This window comes from Thermobia domestica, chromosome 7 (genome assembly GCF_964235325.1).
Source record: "Thermobia domestica chromosome 7, izTheDome1.hap1.1, whole genome shotgun sequence".
NCBI lineage: Eukaryota > Metazoa > Arthropoda > Insecta > Zygentoma > Lepismatidae > Thermobia > Thermobia domestica.
In genome coordinates, this window is record NC_137460.1 from 186795726 (window position 1) to 186819868 (window position 24143).

At 36.3% G+C, this 24143-nt stretch overlaps 1 protein-coding gene across 1 annotated transcript in view; it reads right to left on the reverse strand.

The window, feature by feature from the left end:
• Positions 1 to 24143, reverse strand: part of Su(P) (prostaglandin E synthase Su(P)) — a 65053-nt gene that overhangs the window by 13483 nt on the left and 27427 nt on the right. The window contains exons 4-5 of the mRNA XM_081765681.1: positions 11728 to 11839; positions 1758 to 1858 (exon numbers count right to left, since the gene is read on the reverse strand). Of these exons, the coding sequence (XP_081621807.1) occupies positions 1758 to 1858; positions 11728 to 11839 (213 nt within the window). The remainder of the gene's footprint in view (positions 1 to 1757; positions 1859 to 11727; positions 11840 to 24143) is intronic.

Sequence of the window (24143 nt, forward strand, 5' to 3'; positions counted from 1 at the left end):
ACATCTCTTAATCAACCCTCGTATACGGAAGAGGATTTCTTGGAATTAGTGCAAACCACGACAAAATTCTTAGAATTTAAAATGCTGCGAACTCTCTTCCTCACAAGTTTCTATGTGTGAGTGTGCGTCTGCCCACCTACTTTTCTCTTTGTACGACCAAATACGGACAAAAAATTCAACTCAGCTTAACTCTCTTCTCCCTCCTACCCAAAGCTGAATTCCTAAGCTAAGAGGCAGAGTTGGACTATACGTCATAATGTATATTTTTTATAATAATCATTTATTATTTACATTATTATGTGTTTAAATGTGGTTAGTGTGTTCCCAATAAGACAATGATAAGTTAATCAATTCTTATTAGTGAAGCAACCTCATAAAAACTAAGTGTTTTGGGGGGAACTATCTTTCCTCCTATCAATGTATTCTTGCGCTTCCATTGTGTAAGGTAAGCCTAACGCTCGGAGAGCGCAGTCAGTCAGCTTTCATTACTTAAAACGTTCACCTGCTCTTTTATTAAATTCTGACTTAATAAATCTTTTATTGTTTCATACAAATATACTAAGTAAGCAGTGTGCTTTAAAAATGAAAAGTTGCATTTTCAAAATATAATACCTATTTTCTCAGTGGCATCAAAACTATGGGAACAAGAGACGAACATCTAAGGATCCTCCTAAAAGAAATAATTTGCCAAGTGGTAGTTGGAGACTAATATATTTTTACTTTGAAGACTGTGTCTTCCGAGGATTGAACTATCGGAATCGTTAATGTTCGTGTATCAAATCGGTATCGGCAACGGTCGCGTTCATCTATATATATTATTCTTGGGCTAATGTTTTACTAATCAAAGATAAATCAATAGTGTGTAAAACGTATGTGATTTGTGATTTCTCAAAGCCTAAAATATGTGTGTTAAAAGATATGTAACGAGTGTTAATTTTGTGCCTCGTGATATGATGCAAGTAGCGTAATCGTAAGTATATTATGATGATATTTTCTTCAACAGGATAAGTAATGCCATATATTGCATGCATGTTCTAATATTTTATTCTTGCCATAGCGATAATGCAGTTAACGTAGCATAGTGCAAGGGTACATTAGTTCCTCTGTACAATCATCTGGTGCTCAACTTTACGTCTTATACTTCTCATGAATTTCTTTCCTGAGCCTGTGAGAGACGTTCAGAAACACAAATATAATTTATATGAGACTGTAAACGAGTAAGTTCTAACCCTACTTTTGCGGTACGATCGGCTCGTCAGCGGCGGTGGGTATATGACCAACCCTCCTTTCATTAACTTGATAGCACCCGAACCTAGAGACCGTAATAAAATGTGACAACCTTGTCCCCCAGCACGTGCGGAAAAGACCTTTGTGGTCACTTATGGTTATGCTTGTGGAAGGGGCTCTTTCTTACGAAGGGTATGGGTAAGGGACGTTTATCGGTGGCCACGACTGTGTATGTATCTCTTTCTCTCTCTCTCTCTCTCTCTCTCTATATATATATATATATATATATATATATATATATGACAAAAATGGAAAAGAACACACTAAAACATATATAAAGTTTATTTACTGTGCACTATCTTTAAAGATTGACCTTTTCATTCATTACATTTATCGTTTCTGTTTTCTCTCTCTTGTTAAGTACATGATTTTGTAATATACAATAAGAAATTCGCAGATTCTTTACAATGTACTATTTGTACCTTCTATTACTGATTATGATAAACTGATTTTACTTTCCAATTACTTACTTCTTTTTCAGTCCTTTTCCAACGAAATACATGGCAGCTGCGCCAACATATATGACTAGGTATCGCTCCCATGTAGGAAAATGTTTTTCCCACTCTCCTGCCTGAAAACAAAATAATCAAAAACTCACAAGTTTAGAATATACCAAAATTGATATGTTACGTGTTGACAATACTTTTAACACTATACTGCGGATCAGCGTTACCAGCAGAAACAAAGCAGAAGTTACATTTTACAAAAATATGCCTACATACACCAGTATTTTATTATTACTATTTATTTATTTCAGCCTTACATTCGTATACGTATACAGTATTTTCAATGCTGGTATATTTTCCAGTAACGGAATGTTTTAAATCTGACATGCGCTAAGCTAGTAGATCATACCAGCATATAAGGTCTCACTTTGACTACTGCCCTAATACTGACAGAATGAAGTTCTAGTTCGCCTCTCGATCAACAGTGACAGATCAAAATTTGATTTCTACACAATACAGTGCAGTGTGTTCGGATAAAAATATACCAATAAAATCTTTTAATAATTTGAGAACCAATAGTGACAGAATCGTCCGGCTATGTTTTTCGGAAAGAGGAAATAATAAAAATTTTACATCCAGGACGAAAAAAAGTCACTCAACGAACCTCAGTACATCTCCACTTCTGCCTCTTTTGTTGTTCGGCAAATATTAAAGCGGTACTCAACCTCCTTCCAGGTGCTGGAGGTGTCACGGATCCACAAGCATCGATAACTGTTTGTCTTAGATCATCCAAATATTGGGTCTGGTACACAAAAGTCTTCACGTACCTACAAAGAAAAAAATCAGGGAACAAGTCGGGCGATCTCGGGGGCCACTGAATGGGACGTCCCCCTCCAATCCAATTCTAGAAATGGTTATCCAGTAATTCTTTCACGCAACGGGCATTATGAGGAGCAGCCCCGTCCTGTTGGAACATGTATTCCTCGTGGTATTCGAGGTACAGCACAATTTCCAACCCTGCCAAGTACGCTGCTCCTATAACTGTAGCCTCTTCAAAAAAGAATGGGCCTATGACAGAATTTTCAGTCAACGCACACCACACGTTTGAACTGTTACGTTCAAATTCTACAAACTGATGTGGATTTCGCTCATCCCATATCCTGCAGTTATGCCTATGCACTTTACCTGACTTACGGAAGGTGGCTTTCATCAGAGAAAGCTACCCTTTTTAAGAAATGATCGTCCACACCAATGTGCGAAATTTCAACAGCGGATTCATATCTGTAAGGCTTGGCTTGTCATTAAACTGAAGTTTTGGAACAAGCTGTAACTTGTAAGCTCAGAGACGTACCTTTTATGCATGATACTATGCGTAGTCGAACGTGGGATTTGTAGTTGTGTACTCACACGCCTTATCGATTTATGTGGACTTCGTTGAAAGGCTTCCCGGACCGTCTTAACTTCTGCATTCACGTTTTTCTTTTTTTTTGTTTGTTTGTTTGTTTGTTTGTTTGTTTTATTTTTTATTGCCTTTCTTCCTCAACATAGAATCAGTTTCCAGCAATTGTTTGTGCCATTTAACAACGCAACGACGGTCTGGTAGTTCGTATACATAGTGTTGTCTAAATCTTCTCTGTATGGTTACAGGGGACTTGAATTCTGCGAACCGGAAACAATACTCCAATTTCTGATGAATAGTAAAGGACGCCATTTTGCTCATGAGTATTGCGCATGCTGAAATCCTGTTGCGTTGAATTGCTAGGTACAAAATTTCATTCTTTCCGAAAAACAAAATCGGACGATCCTATCACTATTGGTTCTCCAGTTATGCAAATTTCTTATTGGTATATTTTCATCCGCACACACTGTATTAATTACTTCATTTAATTTTTATTTTCCTAACGGGAATTCCCGTAATTCCGACCTGTATTTACGTGAAAGAAATGTTGATGCAAATGTAGTATAGTGAACAAAATATCCTATAAATTTAGATAAGTTCCTGAAATGCTGTTTCTTATTGACGTTTAACCATTTGTTTTTGTAGATTTATTTTTAAAATGTTAAAGTGCTGCTTGATCATCAAATGGATATTTCTTCAATAAGATGGATTAATCTAGCAGCCAAGGCACTGAACCTTACATTGTGGTCTGCGCAATGCTTTTATTCATTTTCTTACTAATGAGATCACTCTAAGTGAAAATCCGATGGGTGCCACCTTATCACCCTTGGGCAATCCAAAATGGCAGCCATCCAATATGGCGACTAGAGGCTAAGCGTAGTATTGGTTTTAAATGTTTGCACCTCTTAAACTGCTAACCCAATCTTTATCGTTCAAACACTAAACATTAGAAGATAACAGGATAAAATATGATATCACTTATCGTTTCTCATACTTAAAATTAGCATCGAGAAAAATAATTGAATTTAAAATATTGATATTTTAAAACAGATTTTCAATCATATAATGCAAAATCAGAGGCAAACAGCTGGAATAGTCGCAAAACATGTGGAGTAACTTTTAATAGATCATTAAATTTTCTTTAATTTCACGTGTGTTTTATTTGGAACTAAGTTATTGATAGTGAAAAACGATAACTTGAAAATCTGTTTTTCAGTGAAAGACTTATTTAAAAGACATTTCGCTAACAAACAAACAAATAAAAAAAAGTAATGTCTATTTTATTTATATCACTGAACTAAATAAAGCACAATGAAACCTATCATTGTATCTAATTGCATGAATTTAATGTGGCTGCTAAACATTTTCCTTATTTTCGACATAAAGTTAAATTTTCCGAACTGATTTAACAAAACTGCATACATCGTTACACAACTGAAATTTTACACTATATGCACACTACATATACTGCGCAGTTTTTAATTTTAATGCTTTAAAATTGTGGATATTTCGACCATATGAATAATATAAAGTTTATCTCATATACATACTTTTCTATATTTTCGAAAGAAATACATATTTTAATGAATTTTCAGTACCATAACTGTTTTAGTCATTGGTAAAATAACTATTCGAAATTTTCGTGAATCTATTATCGTCACAAAATTGAATCGGATTTCGTCACCATTGCGTCCACAGAGTACAGCATAGTTTTGATGCGAATTATCCACATCATGCGGTCAAACAGCTATGTAGTTGTAAAGAACCGAAGCGTATCATTTGTACAGCACTATTTGGGGTTATGGCTACACTGTCTTGAAGCATCACTGTCTGTAAGAATTTACATCTGTCATCTCCAAACCAACGATATTCAAACAGATTTAGCTGCGGTGACGATAGATCCACTGTAGATTTCTAATTGCAGCATTAAAAGTGAACCTGTCTAATATGCTCGATGAATGTGTTGGTTTTTGATAGTAATGGCCGTATAGGAGTTTTCCATGTTTTGGTCCACATCCTATACCGAACGTCCTACATGACCTTTCCTTTTAATTGTATACTATACGAAGTTGAGATGAATTCCGTTCCTTCTGCTACTACTGTATTGATATTTGGTCCTCGGTTGCCAATGTTGCAGCTCATAATCTCGCGCGAACACTTGAACAGCTCTTTTCTTTCCAGCTCCAAAAAGATTTTCCACACTATCACTCCATGTTAATGCATGTGCAGCAAGCAAATGTTTAATGATGTTCGAGCTCTTATCCACTAATTCAGAAATATCCGTGATTGTTCTTTTCTTAGCTGGAGATTCCATTCAGATTTTACTATGCATGTCACTGTCTGTATAATAATGAAAAAGTATATATAAAAAAAGCATGTCTGACTTGGCTTTACTGTGTTCCTTTTCCTCTCTCCCCTGGCCAAATGTAGAGTTTGTAGAAGTGTACCATGCTGAGTGATTTCAAAAGGAACAAATTCCTGACGGGTAACTATGAAGTGATTTCCATCCAATCCCTAAAGTAACTGCATATGTCTTATAATTTGTAACTTATCATGCACAACATAAGTACTATTCTCTTAAATGGAGGATGATTGTTGACATTAGTTTATATTATCTATTAGCGAAAATATCGAAGCGCTTTGCATATGTTTCCCTCTTGATGTTATAGTCTGAGTCCGTTCAATATCAGGCACATATTTGCATCTTGTAAATATTTGCTGATATATTCTGTGTAATTCCTAACAAATTCAAAACAGATTCGTGCATAAAGCCTACAAAGCAGGGCAAGGAAGAGAACTGCGCAATCATATAAATATATGCACTTCGATTTTTTGTTGTATTCGGTCAAACTGCTCAGCTGAAATACTGACCAAGGTTGCTTTCGCAGTATTTTGCACCGATCCATGGTCGTGGAAGAGATACGTCGATACTGGTACCAATTCATGACTTCAAATTTCGGAGAAACCCGATGATTTTGGAAATGACAGTTCAATAACACGAGAGTATATAAGTGTCCTATGAAAGATAGGAACCCCATTTATATTTATATTTTTCAGTGCATTCATAGCAACTACAGCAACTACCTTTGCAATGGACACTGAAAATTCATGAAAGTATGTATTTCTTTTGGAAAAGTTGAGAAGTATGTAGTATGAAATAAATTGTGTATTATTCATGTGGTCGAGAGATCCACAGGTATGTTGCATTGATGTTGGAAATGTGTTACATGTATACAGTGCGAATATAGTGTAAAAGTTCAATGTTGTATAACGATGTATGCAGTATAAAATTAGGAAGTTTGTTAAATTAATTCAAAAGATACAGAATGCTGTTTCAGCCTTATGGTAGTGAAGTACAGACCCGTGCCCTAGGGCGTAAAACCCCGTTTCCACCAGCGATCATGTTCGATGTGAGAGCCCCGTTGGTGAACGATTGCACGACATCGTAGTTTCCACTGAAGGAGACCTGCCTGATCCAATTTCGTCCACTCCTCCTTGCACACTTTCCAAAGGCCACCAAGTGTGGTCGATAAGTGTGAACGGCTTATTGATGTTCCGTTTGAGGAGGCCGAAAGCACAGAAGTCCACAGGGGATGCATCTGGTGACTTGACGGGAATGTCTCGAAATGGGATAGCCTTTACACCTGTCTCCTGTTCCATACGTGTCATGTAGGCCACCGTTCGTTTGGCAGTATGGCTGCTGGCCTTGTCCTGGTGGATGAACACTCTGTCAGTGTCATTGCCATACAAAGCCGGGGCATGTTGGCCATAGATGGGTTCTATTACATACTCGATTTAATACGCTGCATTCACCTTGACATTTGATGATACCCGGTGTATCGGAAGCTTTCCTTTTGCACAGAAACCCGTCACTACCATTAATCCCTTTGAAAAACTCTCCTTGCAGGAGCGAACCCACTTTGCATGATTGGTTCCATCACTGCGGCGGTAGTAAATTGCACGCATCTGCTAGGATCCTGTCAATTAGACCCATGCTTCATCTAAGGTGATCACATAACGCCATTTGTCACCTGCCAGGTAACATTCATACAGGCTTTTGCATGCCACCCGCCGTTCTGCGATGTGCGTTGGCTTCAGAACATGGACCAGCCGCTTAAGTGCACTTCTGAGTCCCAAATTGTCGCGTATGATTCGGTGTACAGTAGCAGTTGACCGTCCAACACGCCTCGCTATGTCACGTTGGGTGGGTGGATTCTCCTGGGTCACAAACCGGCGGACCTTGGCAATGACGTCTTGACTGCATTGTGGAGTCGGTTGCTTCTTTTACCCCTTTTGATGACGCATGGCAATGGTTTGCTCTGGGTTTACATTGCGATGGATGGCTGCATTAATTCTCTTATCAGACACTGTGAAACCTTTCTTCTTGCACTGGGTACTTATTCGGCTATAGCTGTAAACCTATATCAGAAAGTGCTACGATGTAGCCCTCCCAAAAAGGGTCGATTTTCGGCGGCATTCTGCTCACACACGTCTCTCCTCTGCACGGCTTGTACACAAGTGTCTGGCTATTCCGTAATGCGTGCGTCACGTTGCTGACGCAAAACTAGCGCCTCTGTGGCGACTGCAAATTGCTACCATAAGGATGAAACACCCTTCTGTATAACTTTAGGCTGAAAATAAGAAAGAAAAAAAAGAAAAGAAAAACGTTTAGCAGTCGTGTTGAATTCGTGACACTGGATAGAATGATAAGTTTCATTTTTCTTTATTAGTTTGATTATGTGACTAAAATACACATCGCTTGCATATTTTTTACATGTTAGCGAAATGTCTTGTAGATATACCTTTTCACTGAAAAATAAAGGTTTTCAAGTTATCTTTTTTTACTTTCAGTAAGTTTGTTACTTTTTTTTAATACATCAAAGTAATTTAATTAATTTGTCGAAAAAAATTGTCATACTGTATTTTAAGTTTCGACAAATTAATAGGAGTCCATCTTCAGGTAATGTGACAATAGTAGCTTTTCAATCAGTAGAGAAATTTTCTTTCATTTCAAAAATGACTGATATAATTCTGCTGTATGCTGAAATATGAGACTGGCTGTGTAAGATGAGCATATTATTAATTCTGATGGAGTTCAAAAGGAGTCAGATTGTAGACCTGTGCTGAAGCGTCGGATTCAGCAGATAAATTATAAGCACTAATGTACAACTTAAGGCTCTGGTTGATGCAGGCATATAACCTCAAAAAAGATCATTTATAGTAAGATATGTGAAAACACACCTGCGAATGGTCTATATACTTTCCTACGGTAACTGTTGGTTTGGAATATCTTGCCTAGAGTTATAAATACACGTAGATATGCAATGTGTTCTATTCATGAATGAGTCACAATATAGCATAATCATAACCAGTACATAGAAAAAAATTAAGAATATACTCCAACAAGCTGGAATAATAGTGAGGGCGCCACATACGAGTAATACGATAATCAGTTACAAATAATAATAATAATAATAATAATAATAATAATAATAATAATAATAATAATAATAATAATAATAATAATCATCCAAGTTACAGTGACATACAGTATGCTGCAGACATTCCGCAATCTGCGAGTTCTCGTAATATGATACCCTTCATGGATCCACAATAATACTGTAATTAAAAACTCACACTCCCATACTACTGAACATTTCAGCTTCTTAATACGTAGCTTCATTTTTAATTAGTGTAAGTATAATACTTTTAAATGTCAATCTCCCCTCCCCAGCCCCCAAGGAAAAAAAGACAACACAGAGAGAGAGAGAGAAGGGTATCTTGTTAATGTTCTAAAATAAGGGTCTCCAAACTACTGCTTGTGCGCCATCGCCGGCTCGCGAGCAACACCCAGCCGACTCGTGACAGATTAAGTTGTAAAATTTACTAAGTAAATCATACTAGTAATAATCAGATGTTTTTATACGCCCAATTAAGAAATACAATAACTGACTTAAATAGTGAAATTGAACATTTTAACTGTAATTAAAGATATAAGATTTATCCTAAAAACTTACAATAAGTGACACACAGGATAATCAAATCATGAAACTAAACATTATAATTATGATGAATGAGATTTATGTAGCTGTAACTTTCCATAGACAATTATTTGCAGTTCTGGATCACGTTTACTAGTGAAAAATATCAGCACCGATTTCAAATGTTCATTAATTAACTTGGATCTGTATATATATTGGTATATTTCATTTTGAAGAATATCTTTTTACACAGATAACTAGTTCCGATAGTGTAAAGAATGCCACGAACAAATTTATGCAACTGACCAAACAATGTGACTGGAAGAGGTTTACAAAATTCCTGTAATGATGAATTTAAATACTTTTCTCTTTTAAAAAATATCCCTACGCTGCGAATCAATCATTTCAATTTGAAGTTCTGGGGCAAGGGTTTCTACGTCGACGTTAAAAGGATTTTAAAAAATCTAGATGTCGTTTGCATTGCATCAAAATATGAAAAACGAGACTCAAAATTTATTTTTAAAGCAGCCAAAGCTTCAACTACATGTATTAAAATGCGCGAAACCTTTTTTTTCCCTCTCAATTAGGACTGAAACAAAACTTTTTTGTTTTCAAAACGACTTAATGTGAGTGCATAAATCAGGCAGATGTTGGTTTTCTCTTTGTAAATTTAAATTAAGGTAATTCATATGTTTACTTAAATCTGTATAAAATAGTAACTTCCATAACCACTTATTGTTATGTAATTCAGTGATAGGACAAGTCTTTGCATCCAAGAAAATTTCGATTATTGTTCGGAGCTCAAACAATCGCGTTAAAAATTTTCCGCAGTTAAGCCAGCCTACTGCAGCATAATATGGTAAGTAATTTTGCTCAATTTTTTAAATAAACTCGAAGAAATGACGCTGATTGACCACATGTGATCTGATGAAATTAACAGCTGACGTGATTGGCTTTAAAATTTCTAATATATCCAAGCATTTTCCGCACAAAGGCTGTTGACGAATGATGCAATGTATCATTAATAGTTATTGACCTATTGTCATTTACTATGGCTTTTCATGAAAGCAACGATACTTTTATTTTCTCCACACATGTTTTTGCAGCCATCATTGGTGATACACTGTATTTTTTTCCACTGAAGATTGTTTACCTGACCAGCACTTTCAACTCCTCTGAAAATATCTTGCCAGTGGTCGTGCCGTGAATGCTATGAATGTCAAGCAGCTCTTCATATACTTCATATTTTTTATCTATCCCTCGATAAAAAGTATTTGAAACATCTGTTGACTCATCAAGGGCCAAAGAGAATCACTCTAAGTGTCAATTTTTGTCAGACAATTGACTTCTGTCCGCCTCACCGAACTGGCGAGTGGCATCAGCCAATAAGCTTGCAGTGCGCTGTTACTAAACCCTCAGGCAGGAATCTAATCGTTCATAATTGTCCACAAACATGAACAAAATCAATTATGAATGATTACATTCCTCCCTGAAGGTTTAGTAACAGCACACTGCGAGCTTATTGGCTGATGCCATACGCCAATTCGGGTGACACAGACTATAATATATTTTTCTGTAACATCATCTATTACTCTTCGAGTCACAGTGTTTGCTGACAAACTGATGTTTTTAAATAATTTAGTTTTATCTGGATGCATTTCTTTTGCTGCTGCTATCATGCAATCCTTGATTAATACGCCGTCAGTAAATGGTTCTCCGTGATGCGCTATTATATGAGCTACGTGGAAACTAGCACGAGTTACTGCTTCTTGATCAACATTTACTTCCATAAATAACAATTGCCGAGATTTCAACCCGTTATTCAAAGATTCATATTGTTCTAACCGTAAACTTCCTGTAAATTTGAAGTAATTCTGAGAATATTTAGTCATAATGACGTTTCATATTGGACTGACAATGTTTCATAGCAAATTACATACACTGCCTTACTTGACTCTATCACGAAATATTGACATCCCCATTGTTCTGTAAATGTTCTACATTTCCTATCTATCTCTATTTTTTTTTTTTTTTTTCATAATTTACAAATCCATACAGAAGGCACGTAACTTCAAATAAAAATAACGTTAATTAACACCATTACAAGTCGAGGTTCTACATAAATAAAATGCATAGGTTCTATCTACTCACAATTAAACAAACTGTATTTTCATTAAGAAACTATAGTCACAAAACCCACTAGTCACACTATATTTCGCGTTTTAGACCGTACTTGTCGCTCCGAATTCAAAATTTGGAAATGTCCAATTCTCGGTTATCTCCCATATGTCTCCTCGGTGCGTTGAACTTATTCGGAAACTTTCGAAAGTACTCGAGTCTTCCAGACAAGCGATCAGGCAGCAGAACTTTTCCAGAATATGCTTTAGTTCTGCTACAAGAGGCCCTGTACACTTCGACTAGTGAAGCATAATTGATGTTTTGCGTAATTCTGCCGTTCCTCACAAGATTGCGCTGGCGCTACGGTATGTTGGTATTATGAGATAGCTAGATCTTGGTCCTTGGGACTTAGTAGAGAAGTCAGTGTGGTCCTTAGGCTAAAATGTTTGGAGATCCCTGTTCTAAAATATGATTTTAATTAGTATATTCATCATACCTGAGAAAACCAGTTGAAGGCTTGTAAAGCTTCGTTCCAAGTTCGATAAACATTTGGAGACAAAGTATGAACCAGAACTTCATCCGCCCACTTTCTCCATTTTATTTCTTCCCTAAAACGAATATAACGAACTTATTTTAGTAACACAATGATGAATTTGATATAAATGTAGCTTTAAAATTAGTGTTAGTAATGTTCTGCACAATTCTATTAACAACGATACAGAAAGCTTCGTAAAATCATTGGCTTTCTAATTTAATTATACATGGTTTATTGAATAAAACTGATAGTCTAGACGTTACATATTAACTAGGAATGCAATGGATGTACCCGATTGCAATGAAATGAGCTGAGCGAGCTTAAACTACGTAATCATTCCTGGCCATTATGCAATAATAAATGCCATTTTTAATTGTTGACAAAAAAATCGCGTGAAAACTTTTTCCCCATGTTAAGTCTATGCAAGCGTTTTTCGGTGATTATTCCTCGATGGTACATCGGATTTTTGATTTCGACCTATGTTGTCACTCAGCACGACATACTCTATCAGCGTGCTAAGTTTGGTTGAGATAGGCCAAATGGTCTAGGAGGAAGCGTTTTTCGATGATTATTCCTCGATGGTACATCGGATTTTTGATTTCGACCTATGTTGTCACTCAGCACGACATACTCTATCAGCGTGCTAAGTTTGGTTGAGATCGGCCAAACGGTCTAGGAGGAGTTCGCGGACAACCAAACGGCTAACCCGAGTATAAGAGCTTCGCTTCGCTCAGCTCAATAAAATACGTACCTACAGAACTTTGTTTAGTTTATTTTAATTATATACGAGGAAGGTTCAATAATTATTGTCCCCGACATATTTAAAATACTTGAGCTGGTATGGATGATGGAGGATATTGTAGCCTAATGTCTTAGATGCCTATATGCTAAATTTCAGAACTATAGCTGCTATATTAATATTCTTTTTTGTCGTTTCAGATGTGAGAGGTGGCATCTAGCTTGAAAAATGGAGTAAACCGAACAACGAGCTGTCACCAAGTACCTCCAGAAAAAGGGGTTAAGCCCAAAGTAGATTCATGAGGACATGATCAGTGTGTTGGGTGATGAGGCTCCTTCCTACCAGGTGGTAAAGAACTGGTGCCGCGACTTCCGTTGCGGCAGGGAAAGCTGTCAACAGGCCTCTGGTGCTGGTCCTCCAACAACAGCATGCACCCCAGAAAACATTGATGCTGTGCATGATACGATTATAGCAGACAGACGAATCACGGTGCAACAGTTAGGAGACATCATGCATATCTCTATAGGGTCAGTGAAAACCACTGTGCATGAACACTTGGGATTCAGAAAGGTGTCACCGCGATGGGTACCCAAAATGTTATCTCGTGAACATCAGAAAGACAGAGTTCGATGTTCAAGGGCTGGTTTGGAGGTTATGGGGGGCAGACCTGAAACAGTTCTGTGATAGATTTGAGTGGATGAGACGTGGCTCCACTATTACGATCCCGAGTCCAAACGACATAGCATGGAGTGGCGGCACAGCAGTTCGCCTCCCCCACGCAAGTTCAAGGTGCAAGCATCAGCACGCAAGGTTATGGCCACATTTTTTTGGGATGCGAAGGGTGTGCTCCTTATTGACTACCTGGAGGTTGGACACAGTATCACGGGGGCCTATTATGCAGCTCTAATCCCTAAGTTACGCGAAGCAATCAAGGAAAAACGGCGCGGGATGTTGCAGCGAACAGTGCTGTTCCACCAAGATAATGCTCCGGCCCACAAAAGTCATCTTACTGGTGCCGAAATTCATGCTGCTGGTTTTGATGTGTTGGAATATCCTCCCTACTCACCCGACCATGCCCCTAGTGACTTTCATTTGTTCCTAAAGTTGAAGGAGCACCTCAAGGGGAAGAAGTTTCACTCAAATGCAGCTGTTATTGAAGCTGTGAAGGAATGGCTCACGGCTCAGCCAGAGACTTTCTTTGAAGCTGGCATAGTGGCTTTACAGCATAGGTGGAAGAAGTGCATTACTATGAAAGGAGACTTTTTGGAAAAATAATACTGCTTATAGGTCAGGGACAATAATTATTGAACCCCCTCGTACATATATATATATATATATAGATAGATAGATAGATAGATAGACTACCCCAAAATTCGTGTGTAAATTTCATTTCCCTAGTACGCAGAACTGGTAAAAGCTAGGGCAAAGAAACTTACAGGAATTTTAGTCGGTCAGAAATTTTGTTTGATACTAAAACAGATTTACAGATGATAGCGACTTATGAGCTACAGGGACAAAGGTGTCTAAATGTGATTTTTTTCTTATGGGATTTCAATGTTAAATGATGGTGTTATATACCGTTCTCTTGAATATCGATCTCTGAAATCAAGAATTGATACATGAGTATAAATTCTGATCCAACCTATATGATAATGAGAATTGTGTTTACCTATGACCCCCTGACCTGCAGGTCACCTGTGATCGTTGTGGTAATAGATCATATTTAAACAGCTTATTGCACAAAATTAATGAAAATGATAGTGATGTCATGGAACACACGCATAAAAGACTTACCAAAAGTCATGTTGAAGCAATAGAGATAGGTCAATATCAGAGGTCAAAGGTCACAAAGCTATAGTTTCGTAGGTACCAACTGATTCGACGTGTGAATCAATGAATAGGGAGTCTGTACAAGGTTTTAAAGTAAAACTGACATGCCCCATATGAAAATATGAAACTGTGACCCGTGGCCCTTTACGAGGTCACATGTAATCTTTGGGCAGTATTGCTACTTTCAACATTGAATCGTTGAAGATTCATGTAATCAACAAAGGAGCCATCAAACACATGCATGAAAGACCTACTTGAAGTCTTGGCCTCACTGGGTTTCGGGCTAATATGATTGATTACACTGATATCGCATTACTTCTAGAGAAACGTAATTGTTGAGTTACATTTGATAGTTTAAAAATAATTGTAGTGGAAGCTGTGTGAAGAAATTATAAAGTTTGCAACTGAACGCCGAACTGATATTGTGGAATTTTACATAAAAACAGACTCCAATTAAAGACTAAAGAAATATTTGTAGCAAAATACCTTACTATCAAACCTCCCACAAGTATAATTCACGATCTGTACAAGAAATGGAAGACTATGGATTCACAACGTGTTTTTCAGAATATGTTATTACGAGTGCAGTGATACTTGGATGTCGGTGGTGCTACTTCCAGCATTGTTATAAACGGGAAAGTTCTACATACGAAATTTACATACGATGAACACGTAAGATGTACGGAAGTTTACGTAAGATGTAATAATATGGTGACACATGCTTTGTAAGTTTGTAACATTGCGATACTTGCATATAAAGTAATGTAAAATACATTTTGGTGAAAGACAGATAATGAGTAATACTGGTTTTATTGGGTTTATCCTGTGTGTATACATATATCTATCTCCGTGTTACAATAGGTTGCATATTTAATAACAGAACTAATCCACGCATCCGTTAAATTAAATATCTATTGCATATATTGTTTCAAAGGCTGCCTGCCTATTCTCCCTCTGCTACAGAAAAGATTTTTAACAATTAGCATCATTTTCAATAAAAATGAAGATATAAAGTACTCATTCATAATTTGGTCTCAATTGTCAAATAGATTGAAATGCCAAAATTTCAAGAACAAAATAATTACAACGAAAGCGTAATTTACTGGAGTAAAGTTCGCCTTCAAAACTTGTAATTTTCTGGTTTTGATTGTGATGTAAGGATAAATAATTCTACATCTGATACATATACAAGGTGCAACATTCATCTTGGAACGCCCCTCTACACTTTTACACTCATGAGAAAAATCAATGAAATTTTGTAACATGCTAACATTGAGTAGAGGGACATTGTTTGACATACCCCGCAATACCACCTAATAAATAGTATTGCCAACCCAACAAAGCTGCTTTTATTTATTTATTTTTTTTAATTGCACTACATCAGGCTGTTATAAATTTCAAATCTACATGTTAAGCGAAAAGTTACAATATTATATTTATTATTCAGTGTTACGAACTAAGGACGTTATAGTATCACGAACATCCGTACAGATCCAAATTTTGGAGGCATCTGCAGCAATAATGACGTAAGTGAAACGGGCGTGTCAGTACATATAGGAAGTATTTTAGTGACCAGTACTATGAGCACGATATGATGTATTTCTAACAAGTAGGAACAGATTTACAAGGAATTGAAGGATTAGGATCAGGAATTAAATTTCTAGGCTTTTAACATCTATGGCCATGTTAGCCCGTCACTATGAGGGAGGGAAGGAAGCGGTCTGGGACCTGTATGTTAGGTAACATCCCGGCCTTTGCCTGGTGTGAATGAGGAAAACCTGACTCAGAATGGCATGCCTGAAAAACTTTTTAGAATTTTTGACCAAGTGTCCCCACCGGGAATCAAACATGGAACCGCTCGCACCAAAGACGAGACCATCAGAACAAGGAATTGAGAATTTGATTTCTTTGAAAGATTTTATTTGGAAAAAGTGCTTTGATAAGTATTAATCAAACCACACAGGTGGTTTACAATAAATAAAAAGATTATACTGTCGTTTGCAGAAATTTGTTATTTCAATCTACTAGAGATATGATGAACATTGTCGAAGTTTGCAGCATTGTTTAAAATTATATGTACTGTAATTCCGAGAACTTGTTGTACTTAAAAACTACGAAAAAATATTGCTATAATGTTATAGAAGCAGACGACAATAACATTTTAAACAACAATTTCCCACAATTACCTCATTTTTAGCAGCACAGCATGTAATATTCAATTACAGTTAAGGTAGCATAATTTTTTGGGGAGTCCAGTACTTTTCGACCGTACTGTATATTATTAGATCTTACCATATAATTTCCGTTTATGTATTAAAGCCGTTCATTTCGTGTCCAAATCAAAATTAACCTAGGGGCTTCAGAATAACTAGGAAAAATTATATTTCTGGGAATAATTTCTTTATTTATATATTATTTCATTGCAAATTTCTGGATATGGGCACCTCAATTGGATGATTATTGAAATTATACATTTTTATTTCAATATAAATAGTAGGTCACTAATTGGGTAGAATTTTCTGAATTTGTCCATCAATCCAATATGTGGTAAAATAATTTAGACCCCATTCATCCCTCTGAGATGCCCATATTCTGCTAAAATCCGGTTTGATCCAATTTTTACCATTTTTTATTTGCTTTATATTTTCCGCCGCGAAAATTCCTTTGCTCTGATTGGGAACTATATTCCGGCTTAGTATTCTAGCGCGCCTTTACCTTGTTCTTTGTGTGCAAGATGATGAGACCGACTGCAACTGCTTCGTAAAAAATGGATATCTGACAGGGAAAACCCACCAGAAACCAGGTAACAACGTACTAATTAATAAATAAACGCCTTGAAAGCAAGTTAGAGTCCCAAAATATTAGAATCCTATCTGAAAACAAGACTAGAATCAGTGAAATATGGATTTCCAAGTTAAGTATCAGGATTGCCATATTTGATTGCAATGACAGGTGTCAAGTGATTTGATTTTCGGATTTTGTGTGAACTGCAAACTAAGATTTGGTGCGTCAAAAACGTTTAGAATATTCCTTCACCCCTAAAATCCCTGTTAGGTTACCATAAGCCTGTCCAATACAGTTTATATATGTAGTCTATGTGATTTTTTTTAACATGGCGGTATAAGAAGGTTCTTTTGTAGTTGAGTTAATTTTCACTGTCAGTGTAAATTCTCAAAGGGACTCCTATTTTACTCTTAAGTTGACCACAGCTTCGGGTTGAATAATTTCATAAAGGTTCTTTTCCCTGTAGGAAAGGGACCTTTCCTCCTTTACTAGTTTTGATATGATACCATTTCCCTTCCTTCCTTTATAGAATAAGAGCCGGTTGAAAATATGGTGATGTCAGTGATTTATTTTGCTCCAGACACGTAGTAGTTAATTTGTGTACGTGTAGTATGTGTAGTATTTTTAGTATGTGTAGTTTTAGTTCGTATGTAATGTAGCATGTATGTGTGTATTAATGTATTTAAGGACAGTGTATTGTTGGTCTCTTAACTACTCATCTCTTTTAGCCCATTCTAATAAGTAAATTCATTCGTAATGCAAAGCTATCGTGATTTTGTAACGTTATTCCATAGTATACAACTTGTAGTTAGCTTATAACAGAGTACAAAACACGTTTTTCCTCTGTACTGTCATAATTTAAATGTTGTGTAGCGACTAGCTGTTGCATGGGATAATAATTTCCCATATCTCTTGCATCAGCTAACTCTCGATTTTCTCTTTCTATTCAGACTTTATTTTCTTCGTCTACCGCTGTTGTGGATGTGTAACTATTTGAAAAAGTCCTAATCTCACAACTATCATCAGTCATCGCCTCCAATTTCGTTTCGTTCTGTAAATTACCTAAATTTTCATCTGGGGCTTCAATCCCTATCTGGTATTGAACATCTACTTCATCTTCACAAACTTTATATTCAATCTTTTCAAAATCATTGTCAACTTTCTCGGGTTAGGTTTCAACCTCTCCCCGTTCTTTTTCCTTTATTGTCTCATCATCGGTAACAGCGGAAATATCCCCATTAACTGTATTCTTTCCACAAGTTACTTCTTCAGGTTTACAATTCTCTGAGGCATCAGACATTTTGTCTGTAAGAGAAGTAATTTGATCACATGTATTATCCATTTTCTGCATCATTCTATCAAATCCTTCATTCATCACTTTCTTCATTTTCCGCAACACCTGTATTATTAACCTTTAGATACACTTGGTGGGTCAAATTGACCCGGTACCTGTTTCTTTTGTTTTTCTAAACGAGTCAATGTTGTTTTTATAAAACCAGTCTTTGTGACATCTCATATTCATCTTTTGTCTACTATACCTGATATTTAGTTTTTTAGTATCACCAAATATGGGGGGGGGGGGGAACTGATTTCTCTCTTTGCTCCGTAATTACATTTGGTGGGTCAAATTGACCCGTAATTTAGTTTGCTTTATTTTCAGTAATATATTTCACTTTCGAACACTTGTATTCTCTAAGGCAACATAAGGTCAAAAATGCGGAAATGAAGAGACGAAGAAGAAGAAGAAAAAAAGAAGAAAAAGAAGAAAATATTTTTCTGTGAATTTGATTTATTGAAAATTGTTGTCAGCTTGTGTATTAGTGCGTCTATTTGTAAGGTGAAATTTAGACTGCGAAAATGAGCGGAATTTCAGATGAGGCTATAAGAGATGAAATTTTGTTAGATCCAAGTGAGGATGACGATAGTGACACGGAAGATACTGGACAGCTACAGGCAGGAAGAGTAACTGTTATTCCCGAGAGTAATGAAGAGGATTCCTATAATGAAAGTGAATCTACGGACGACAGTGAAAGTGAAACTATTAACGATGTGCCCATGATGTGCCCTCTTGTAGTCATGATATAAGCGGTCGATATATTTCTAAAGAAGTACTATTTGGAACACGAATCCCCGTACTTCAAGTCAAACCCTTGTACATAATGTTGTAAGAAATAATCCTGGACCTGTCAAAAACATTCATCTCACTTCACCTAAAGCTGCGTTTGATATGTTCTTTTCACGAGATTTGTTGGAAGAAATTAGACTGTGTACAAATCTAGAAGACAAACGCATTGCTCGAGAAAAAAGAACTACGTGGAAAGAAGTTGATATGGTGGAACTTACTGCTTTTCTTTGATTACTTCTTCTTGCTGGCCTAGAAATAAATTGGGATGTACCGATAAAAGAATTGTTTCTTGACATGTATGCAAATCCACTTTATCGAGCTACCATGTCGGTAAACAGATTCTTGAATATACTACGAGTAATGAGATTTGATGACAAGCGTACACGGGATTCTAGGCTAAAAACTGACCGCCTTGCTGCCATAAGTTTCGTATGGGATATGTTCATGAAGAATTGCTCTGAAGCTATGATTCCAGACATTTATCTAACCATTGATGAACAGTTGCTGCGATACAGAGGTCGATGTAGTTTTATTCAGTATATGTCCCAAAAGTCAGGAAAATACGGAATCAAAATATTCTGGATGTGTTCTGCTAAATCTGGTTATGCATACATTCGAATGGTGTACACAGGTCGCAAACCTGGGCAGCAAAAACAAACTAACCTATCACAATATGTTGTTCTAAAGCTATCTGAATCTTTGAAGAACTTTCCTGGGAGAAATATTACAACAGACAATTATTTCACAAGTTTATCTCTTGCTAAAGAGTTGTTACGTAATAAGATTACTTTAGTTGGAACAAATAGGAAACACAGGAGGGAAGTGACTACAATTATGCTACCAGCTAAAAATCGACAAATTTATTCGTCTGAATTTGTTTTCATTCCACAAGCGACAATGGTCAGTTTTGTAATGAGAAAATTAAAAGCTGTTATTTTATTATCTTCTATGCATGGAGATGCTTCAATAGATTCTGAAAGTGCCAAAAAAAGTCAGAGATAATAACATTTTATAACAAAACCGAAGGTGGTGTCGATACTATGAACAAATTGGTACGCACATACACAACAAAGAGGCAAACCAGGCGGTGGCCTATTACCTTGTTTTTCAACATGCTAGATGTCGGAGGAAATAACGCATATATAACGTACATAGCTTGCAATCCTGACTACGAAGGAAATGCTACTGACCGCCGCATAAAATTCCTGAAAGAGCTTTGCATGACATATTGGAACCTCAGATGGAAAGGCGTGTGCTGATTCCTGACTTGAAGAGGACTGTAGTGGATGCTTTGAGAAGATGTGGTATAACACGAGGACCACAAGAAGACCGTGCCGGAATTTCAAAGAAAAGGAAGCGATGCTCAGTTTGTCCTACGTCAGCGGATAAGAAAACGTCTACTGTCTGCTACAAATATCAAAGATTCATCTGCACAGTTCATACCGTGTCTTTGTGTGAAGAATGTGCGTAGAGTGAGAATGTAGAGTACTTTTGTAGTGAAAGTACGTTATTACTTGTTGCTAATAATTTCTAATAGCCTTAAAATTCACCTTTGTACAACATATTACGATATGAATAATGAAATATTATTCTGAATTGCAATCAATAGTGTATTTTTACTACAATGGCATGCATATTAACAAGTAGACATTTCCTTGTACACATAATCCCTTGTACGACCTTCAAGCACATTACGACCGTGTCAGAAAATAGAGATGAAGCAAACATAAATTCTGAATAAAAATTCCAACTTCTTTGATTACAATAGTAAACCTGTGAACAGGTTCACATATGCTCTTGTACAAATAAGTTTTTTGTACACATAAGCCCTTGTACAAACTTCAAGCACATTACAACCGTGTGAGAAAATAGCGATGAAGAAAACATCAATTCTGAAACAAAAATTCCAACTTCTTTGATTACAATAGTAAACCTGTGAACAGATACACATATGCCCTTGTACAAATAAGTTCTTGTACACATAAGCCCTTGTACAAACTTCAAGCACATTAGGGCCATGTGAGAAACTAGGGATATAGCAAACATCATTTCCGAAACAAAATCTCCAATTTCCTAAAGATTAAACATCAAAAAGATCACCGGGTCATTTTGACCCACTAAGTGTAATTACGTAGGAAAAATGCCAAGTGAATTTAAGGGTTAACAGGCGAACGCGTTCTTCGTGAGGTAGCGTGTTTGTTGCCATATGTCAAACACAAATATATATATAAATATTGCTAAATACTTATAACTAGCAAGACATATATATATATATATATATATATATATATATATATATCAAATACTATTCACGAGGAAGGGACTCCCATTCACTCCATCATTGACCAGCTTCAAACATTTTTAAAATTTAGTATTTATCCCCTCTCCTTTTTTACTCCATAAGGAAAGCAAAAACAACTGAACAGCCAGCGACAATAACCATTTACTCAATAATAGAACTTCTTTTACTTTTCACATTCCTATTACCAACTCAAAATGTACTCCAACTCGACTCTCTTATTCAGCAAATAATTTCAGATCCGTTACCAGGGAAACAACCGTTTCCATGGTAACCATTCATGTTATTCGGTCGCCATTTAAAACTGTAAAATGACGTCGTCGTGATTGGGGAAAAGATAAAGTGATGACTATGGCCCGGATTTTTATGTGCTAAAAAACTTAAAATATTTATTTTTTATGTGCTAAAAATTAAAAAAAAATTAACAAAAAATAACAAGGAAAATTATGGGAAAACGCCTAACATACAAAAATAAATACTGGTACTCACCAATAGCTCCTATTCATCAGATGTCGAAATTCCATGGACATTGCAGTGTATATCTAACGTCTTTTCCAAATTGTCCATCGTAAAGCCATGCCTATTGTCACGGAATAATGCCTTATATTGAGAAAAGGAACGTTCTACATCACACGATGTTAACCTAACGTATTTGAAAAGGGGTATATTCACGAATATTCATACCAACAATTTCACTTGTGTTTTGATCTTCCCACACTTCATATATTATATATAGGGTTTTATAGCCTATGTTTTTCTCAATCTAATCCTTAAATTCTTTTCTTACGACTTCAGTTTTCGAAGCAGAAAGAACATTCAGCTTTCTTTCAGCACACTCTACTCCTTTACCCGATGTACTCAATAAATCGCCCGTAGTTTCTAGTTTCTTTATAGAGTGAGTCAAGAAACCGAAATTGGGAGATATGAAAGCCAAGTCACATTTCAAGCTATTGCCCCTTACTAAAAGGATGAACTATCGTCTGGGTTTAGTTAAGTTACTACAGATACAAATGCTTCAAAATGATCCGCATAATATAGTACTGCATTAAGCCAGGTATTCCACCGCGTGATTATGGGTGTTGTAGGAAGTGAAAGATCGGGATTTATTTCTTTGAAAAGCTCAACTCTAGTTTTCCCATTTGACACTAACTTGTCTACTTTAGGATAAAAGGTTCGGATTTTTTTTCACACAATTGATGTAGGACACATGTCACGTGAATCATGTTAAGATAACATATGGGAAGAGTTTTACCAGCTTTCCTCATATAAGGAGCACCATCAGTCAGAAAAGGCAAAACATTGTCGTATTTCACACCATTCAGCCACAAAAATGTGCAAAGATTCATCGAACAGCCAGGCAATTGTCACGTGATTCGTAACTGAAAGTTCTTTAAAGGCTATCAGTGCTGTGCCTACGATTACTTCCCTTCACCTACGGTCACTCGTCCTCCCCTCCGGTTTGGCTTCAAAGAACAAAGCGCTCCTTTAGAAGCTCATTGTCTGGCACAAGTTACCCCAGCGCTGATAAGCAGAATTTATGAGACGCTGTTTCTACAGGTGGAAAATTGGTTGTAAATATGATTTATGTAGCTTATTCTTTTCCCTATGTTAATTTCTTAAGAAAGAAGGAAAAAATCGCTGTGAAATTTAGATTAAAATAACGGAAAGTTATTAAAAATGTGTATAACAGAAATGTTCAAAATATTTATTTACATAACTTTTTTCAGAAAATATGTATTTTTATGTGAAATAAAATTTGTAATTTACACTTGCAGACTCTTAATTGGGATAATAAACTTTGTTTTGGGCATGTACGTCTTTGAAAAAAAAATGTTTTTACATAAAAATCCCGGCCTTAGTGATGACCCCATCTAGGTTGTCGCCAACTTGAATTTCGATTTGATACTATAGTAAATAAACTAAATTAAACTTTTATTTTTGCTTTTCTACGTATGTCTCATTATTAGTTATTTAATATCGGATTTCCGAAGAGAAAATTAACTGAATTTATTGACCGTGTCCATAGGGACAACTTCCATTCACGACTTCTCTTCAGTTTTATTTAAAAGTAGAAAAGACCGAAAGATATATGAAAGTCGAGAAGGAGGTGGAAGAAAAACAAGAAGAAAGAAGAATATAAAAGGGTAGAAAAAGGGTTGGAAAGTTTTCTTCAGAAAGATATTATGTTAGAGGTCGGGCGAGACCAGGAGGAAACGCTGCAGAGAAGGGACGTTGGATAGTCTATGGTTAATATAGAAGAAGAGGAAAGAGGAAGAGAAAACAGAAATTAGAAATGAAGAAATACTAGATAATTATGGAAATATAGTAAGAAAAGTTTAAATAACTATTAAAAGGTGATTCATATCCGGATTTTATTATTCGAGAATCAATTCTGAATTGTTCCTGATGAGAGACATGTTCCCTCATACTACTCCGACCTGGATCCAGGTTAACTACACAAGTTGGGGTACCCTGACCCAGTTCAGATGATAAGAAGTATTAATTTAATCAGTTGTCTGTTATTCCACAGCATCAAATAAATTTTATCTAGTAACTGATTATACATGATGGAGGTCGAACACATGTATGAGTTAGCCAAG